Source organism: Miscanthus floridulus, chromosome 18, assembly GCF_019320115.1.
Source record: "Miscanthus floridulus cultivar M001 chromosome 18, ASM1932011v1, whole genome shotgun sequence".
NCBI classification, from domain to species: domain Eukaryota; kingdom Viridiplantae; phylum Streptophyta; class Magnoliopsida; order Poales; family Poaceae; genus Miscanthus; species Miscanthus floridulus.
Window position 1 is genome coordinate 27316264 of NC_089597.1, and position 7296 is coordinate 27323559.

The following is a 7296-nucleotide window of genomic DNA, read 5'->3' on the forward strand; positions in this document are numbered from 1 at the left end:
GACGTCAGCAGCTGACGTCATTATGACGTCACTTCGGCTGTGTTGTTACTGACAGGTGGGACCCACGTGACGTTGTCATGATGTCAGCATGACGTCACTTACTGACATGTGGGTCCAGAGTCTCTGTGACGCTGACATGTGGGTCCAGTCAAAGTCAATGTTGACCGGTCAACGGTCAACATGGACCGGGTCCGAACTGGGCCAGTTGGGCCTGGATATGGGTTGGGCTTTGGCCCACCATGTGGCATGCTGTGGCGCTACCACGTCGTAGCCAAGGGCCTCCACTGGGCTTCGTCCACAGCTCGGCCCACACCGCATGGCTCACGGTGAACTGGTGTTCACGGTCCATGGACCGTAGGCTGGTCTTCGGTGGACCGAGTCTATCCTCCTTCCCTTTGGCCTAGTCCATGTGCACCGGGTGCAGGCGTGTGCGGCCGACGAGGAAGGATCCCTCTGCTTCCTTCCCTAGCGTGTTCTCGCCGGTGGTGTGCTCATCGGTGAGCTCCCATAGCGGCGCTGGCGTCCAATTGAGGTGGGGAAAAGCTTCACTAGGCCTCGGCGTGTACGGTGGTGGGGTCAAGGTGGCGGCCAGGGCTTCCTAGGGCGTTGGCCACGGTGGTCGGCGGCTCGGTCGTGGCGGTGCTCGTCGGCGGGGCATCTCGGGGCTATTCCAGGGGTCCTGGTGCCCCGTTTCCTTCCAGACGGCTAGCAGGAGATAGGGTATAGCGTCGACGATGACCATAGGGCGTGGCGGAGTCCGCGCGCGGTGGTGGTGCATGGCGGAGCTCCGGCCGGTGGTCTGGTGCTCGTGGCCAAGGCGCTGCGGCCGGCTATCAGGGTCTCGGTCTATGCGACTATCCTCCGGGCGTCACGGTGGTGCTACGGCTACTTCCTAGTCTGGCGAGGCGGCCGGGTGCGCAAGTGGTGGGCGTGCCATGATTGCGGCGTCGTGAGCACGGTGTGCGCGTGCACTGCTACGGCGTCCAAGGGCTAGGAGGAGGTCTCAGCCAAAGGACTCACCGAGTGGTGCTGGCGGCGTTCGGTGGTGGTGCGGTGGCGAGGCACGTTGTCGGGGTAGGCGCTTAGGGCGGTGCTCCGGCTTTGGTGATCGACATCTCTGAGTTCCCTGCTCGCCTCTCCTCTTCTAAATTCCTTCTCGGCCCTCTTCTCTTGGTGCGGTGCAGGCTGTTGGGCCACTGAGCGGCGGCGTCATGGGCTGAGGAATCCCTAGGGCGCTCTGGCGTCGCTTTATAGCCCCGAGGTCTGAGCTTCATCCATGGAGGATGGGGCAGACGACTGGCGATGCGCCGTTGGCATCGGACAGTGTCGCGGGCGCGGGTGGTTGGCACAGGGGTTGTGTGGGCGTGGCGCCAAGGGGACAGGGCCAGGTGATTCGCGTGACCCCGGGCCCGCGCCTGTCATTTTGGTTGGGACTCGGTCGGAGGTGGTGCCGGCGTGGGGAGGAAGATGACACTGTGCCGGGGAGTGGCTGACACGTGGGGCCAGGTTGGCAGCGACAGCGGGCGAAGTAGAAAGGCGCGCGGGCGTGAGCAGCGCGCTGGGCTGGCTTGCTGGGCCGGTCGCGCGAGTTGGGCCGGCCTGCGCGCAAAGCAGGGCTGGCTTGCGGGCCGAGCAGGCCGAGCGGCTACGAGGCTTTTCTCTTTTCTTTCCTTTTTCTGTTTTATTTTTCTTCTCCTTTGTTTGAATTCAAATTTGGTTTGGAATTTGAATTCAAAATTGGTGTACCTTATTCATTGGAGTTTTGGGAACTTTATTTAGCTATTTTGTATAACAATAATAGGTGTAGTTTTCTCTTTAAGCATTTATTCTTTGGTTTGATTAATAATTACTTTATGGTTTACTTCTTTAAAGAAGTTGTTAAGCATTACATAAAGCAAATGGAAATCCAAATCACCATTTGAATTAACAATGTATGCTACATTTTATTTGTCAGGATTTAAATAAACATAATTAACCAATGACATGCCATGCTCATGAAGTTGTCTAGTTGGGTTACAACTAATGCAACACCTAGGGTTGGCTCCTACAGATGTCACTCAACATTGCATGGGGTAACAACAAAAATTTTGTAGTTGTGATTTTTGGTGTGTGGATTTTTGGGTTGTTACAGGTTCCACTAACAAATTTTCTATGATAGCATGGTTTGTGGAAAAATTTAGTATATTAAAACAATTCTCACCTTCCGTGAGTGTAGCACCATGGGCATTACCTGTGTTCTCAGCAGGAGTAATAGGTGCATTGTGAAGTGATGGTTCTGAATTTGCATATGAGGTTGTGAGCTCCTCATTTTCTTCCCTGTCATCCTCTCGCTTATGTACATTATCCTATAGAAGGTTAGTCATAGCAAGAGGAATAATAACAGACTCTTCCTCTAAATGGTGCACCTCATCATATGAAGTCAAAACAGAAGGTGGATTAACAAATTTTTCTCGCATAAGGAGTTTCATATCATTCCAAGTTTGAGGTTTATTAGAAGGATCTAAAGACTCCCACCAAGATAAAGCAGAATGTTGCAAAACACTAACTGCATTTTTTACCTTCCTCCTTGGACACATAAAGCGAGTAGCAAATATGTTATCTATGGCAATTTCCCACTCCATGTACTCATCAGCACCCATACCATCATAAGTCGGTGGATATGAACAACCTGTCATTGTTAGAAGACAGCAAAAGATAACACAAAAGTATTATCCCTACCAACTACTTAGGTTGTGGACAAGGAAAAACAAGGCACTCAACTCTCAAGAGTCTTACCACGGTCTTACAAGTGTTCTTACTAAAGCAACAGGCGGTGCAATCGGTCGGTGACTATGATAATGTTGTAGCTTGAGTGTAACAGTTACAAGGCAAACCTGTACTTGATTAGAAGAAAGTGGAGCTTGGACATGCACAATATAGTAGCAACGAATATTAATAATTTAATTCAGAAATTGCAAGATTGAAAAGTAGTCCCAAGCTAGTCTATGTCGCTGGCCTAAACTCGTCCTAGACCTAGTTCAAGCAAGCAATACAATCAACTCAGCACAAGGACTCAAAAGGATGCAAGCACTTCTGAACTTTTTTTTTCACTTTCTTTTTCTTTCTTTCTTTATTTCTTTCTCTCTTTTTTTAGGTGCGCCATTTTTTCCTTCTTTTGGTTTTTGCACCTCTTTGCCTTTAACTCTTTCTTTTTTTTACTCAGTAATGTGCTGCAAAAATAATTGTAAAAAAAATATCAAGAAGCTGCACTGTAGCAGATCTAAACTCTCGGCCAGCAAAGCAATATCAGCAGTAGGACTGCCTAGGAGTGGACACCCTGACATGAACTTTCCTTTTGGATTAGCGCAAGGAAAAACCAAAGAAATGCCCAACAAGGATCACAACTAACCAACAGTAGAAAATTTTGTGTGCATATTATTTCCAAAGGAGACTATAACTGCCAATTAATGCTTTCCTTTCTTTCTAACTATGCGCAAGAATATTCTACCAGCTACAACCGTGGAGATCAGATGAGATATCCTTTTTAAATGTGGAAATAAGGATCAAGATAAAGATTTGTACTATATGTCTATCTCAACTTGACTTATTCTTTTCCCTCAATTTGCTCACGTAACAACCAACAGGGATGCAAGATTTGGCGAAAAGGAACAAACTATCACCACACTAGAAGACAAGACTTGACACTAAACCAAGAACAAGATCAGAACACAACGAACACTAAGACACGGCGAGGGACGATAGTTCAATAAACCAAAATGAAACTAAAAAATTGCAAAGGCACAGCGGGGTATAGGACTAGAGATATGTGATAGTGGATATATTTTTTTGGCTTTTTTGGACTATAGGTAATGCAAAAACAGTAATAATCCAAAGGAAAAAACAAAGTTATACCTAACAGGCAACAACGTCTCTGATACCACTTGATGTAGACCAGGCCCGATCTTCCGATAGGTATGATAGCGTCGATTGGTGGAGACTCGACGTTCACGATCTAGGCTTCGAACCAAGACTGATTCGGACCCCTGCAACCATTACACCACTGCTCCATTGGTTATCAACCACGCGAACGCGATTGACCTCGTCGAGAAGGCTTTCCTGCTAGCGAATCGAGAACACAAGCAAGAACGAGATGAACGTAATCTGAAATTGCAAATCAATATGAGGCTTATGATAATGAGAAGGAGTTGAAGTCTTTATTTGAAAGGACTAATCGCCATAGGCGAACAAGATCAAGAACTGGGGCCCTGGTTCACAGCAAGCAGCCTTGACGGCACAGTTGCAGCAAAATAATGTCTGTTTCACAAGAAAATCAAGAACTAAACAAAACCCAAACCCTAAGAAGAGCGACGACTGCTAATTATAGTCTTTGGCTTCACCCCCCTAGACACGCCCTCTAATGGGCCCAAACACGATACACGGTCCAACGGACCAAAAGACGATGTCGTAGCACCCTGGTAGATTCTAGACGCTGACTTGTTTCAATGATTCCCGTTTATTCCGAAGAGCTTTTGACGTGAGACTACATGGATTGACTTCCTTATCAAATTAGCTTTCCATCCATATGTGGATCGTCGAAAACAGAGTCCAGATGCGTCTTGGATGACTAGTTTAAGGCAGACTGGTCCTGGAGGCCGAGGCAGACTCGAACTTGAGTTGCTTTGGGCCTCCACCTCGGGGACTCGAACCGAATTAGCCTCGGACCTCCTTCTTGACTTGGACACCCTTGCTAGCCTCCTACCCCTCCATACCATGTGCCAAATATGGTCATATGCATGGGTGTCATGTCCTCATCAGAAAGCCTCCGACTGCTCTAGTCCCCATTCCTCCTTGTCTCCGCCTCTCAGAGCTTTAAAAAATGGGAGGTTATGTTCTGCTGATTTTAAGATAAATCTATTCAATGCTGATATTCTTCTAGAGAGTTTTTGCACTTCCTTTTTGGTTGACGGCTCCACCATTGAGATTATAGCCTTCGCCTTCTCTAGGTTGGTCTGAATACCCTTGGGTCCTATGATGTACCCGAGCATCTTTCCTCGGCTCACACCAAAAACACACTTGTTTGGGTTTAGCTTTAGGCCTGTTTTCCTAAGATTGGTGAAGGTTTCCTTTAGATCTACTATATGATCTTCCTCATTCTTGCTCATTACTACAATGTCATCGACATAAGCTATGATGTTTTTCTGTAATTATGGGCCAACGACTGCCTTCATCATTCTGGCGAAGGTCGAGCCTGCATTCTTTAGCTCTTTGGGTATTCTTGTGTAACAGTAAGTTCCGAAGGGGGTAGTGAAACTTGTCTTTTCTTCATCTTCTTTATTGAGCCAGATTTGATGATATCCTGAGAAGCAATCCAGTAAGGAGAAGCGCTTGCATCTTGCCGCTTTATCGACAGAGGTATCTATCCTTAGTTGCAGAAATGGATCTTTCTTGCATGCCTTGTTCAGATCTGTGAAGTCCATGCACATTCTCATCTTTTCATTCTTCTTCGGCACTAGCACTACATTTGCTAACCATTCTGAGTACTTAACTTCTTTGATGACATTTGCATCTAAGAACCTTTGTACTTCAGCCTTTGCTACTAAGATTCTATCCTCAGACATTTTCCTTTGTTTCTACTTTCTTGGCTTCATTTTGGGGTTGGTGTCAAGGGAGTGTTGTATGATATCCCTGCTAACTCCTTTTAGGTCAGAGGCTGACCAGGCGAATACGTCTTTATTCCTAGCTAAGGTATCTATGAGTTCTGTTTCTTCTGCCTTCGATAGGCTGGCTCCAATGGTGACCTTTCTATCTGGGACTGTATTTTCCAATGGGACTAACTTTATTTCTTCTTGATCTTTGAGATCTGTTTTGCCCTTCAGCTTGTCCAGAGGCTCTGGCTCAGTATTCTTTGCTGAATCAACAGAATTGATGTTTCGCTGCGATTTGTAGATAGCTCTTTCTATGTTTCTTGCTTCTTTCTGACTTCCATGTATTGTGATAGTGCCGTGCAAAGCTAGCATCTTAATGCACAAGTAACCCATATGGATGGCTGTGCTAAACTTGTTTACAAACCCTCTGTCGAAGATGGCGTTGTACGGGTAATAGCGGTCCACTACGTCGAAGGTTACGTATTCTGTTCTTGCATTTTCCTGACCTCCAAAGGAAACTGGCAGGGATATTTTCCCCAATGCATCGATCCTCTTTCCCCTGAAACCAATTTGCGGTGAATCCAAAGGCTGTAGCTGGGTCTTGCTTAGTTTCATCTGGTCGAAGGCATTAACAAAGTTGATATCTGCTAAGCTTCCAGAGTTAATGAGAAACCTATTGATCTCCCAACCTGCTATGTTGGCCCTGATTACCATATCGTAGGTATAGGGGTAACTTTCTAATTGCAGGTCTTGCTCTGAGAAGGTGATTGATGACTTCGACCAATCTGTACAGCGCACTGGGCCTTGGACTGCTATGTTGTTGACGAGCCTTAGGTGATCCTTCTTTTGCTTCTTTGTCTAGAATTCCATTGAAGAGCCTCCGGCTATTGCAGTATCATGCTAATGGTGAGTAGTAGTGTATGTTGCTTGAGTTGATTTTCTAGGTTGGGCTCATTTTTTGGGGCAGCTAGCTGTGGTGGAGGTGGTAGCGGAGGTGCTTCGAGTTGTCTATTATGCACCTGAGCTGGCTGGTTTGTCTCTATGAATGTTATGTGCGGAGGCCTTAGGTTTATGTAGGTGAGGTTGGCTTCTGCTCGCTGATTACTTGCCTGTCCTTACTGTTGGGTGCTTGGTCGCCATGCAGGTAGGAAGTTGGGGTAGTATACGGCTGCTAAGGTGGATGGGTGAATTTGATTAGAGTTGATACTTGGGTAGACTGGGCAATATGGCTGCTGAGAAAGCACAACAAAGGTGTGGTTGACTTCCCTGGCGGGTTGTTGTGACGGAGGTTGAGGGTTTTACCTACTTTTTATCCTCTCCTGAGTTTCCTTCGCGTCTGGGCAATCTCTGGTGATGTGCCCTTTGTTTTCTCCGTGAAAGAAATAATACTGCCTCTGTAGCTTTGGTTCTTGGTTTTTCTTATAGTTCTTCCTTTGATTGTATTTCTTGCTTTCGTACTGCCTATGTAGTGGTTTGGTTTGCTCTGCCTCCGGCATTTGCTTCCGCTGCTGGCTGCTCCCTTGCCGTTCTATGTTAAAAACTTGTTGATAAGGGGTCTCCTGAGGTTGCGATTGAACTTGGCTTCTGTTGCCCCTCTAAACATTCCTACCACTTGTTTGGTACTGCTTGTTCTGATTTTGCTCTTCTAGCCTTCTTCGGAGGTCATTGTCTA

The 7296-nt window shown here is 46.8% G+C and overlaps 1 protein-coding gene across 1 annotated transcript; it reads right to left on the bottom strand.

Annotated features, from left to right (window-relative positions):
* Nucleotides 1–5609: 5609 nt before the first annotated feature.
* LOC136523550 (uncharacterized) lies at nucleotides 5610–6338 on the bottom strand. The gene has a single exon (XM_066517196.1). It carries the CDS (start codon nucleotides 6336–6338, stop codon nucleotides 5610–5612), a length of 729 nt encoding a protein of 242 aa, XP_066373293.1.
* Between the last annotated feature and the right edge of the window lie 958 nt (nucleotides 6339–7296).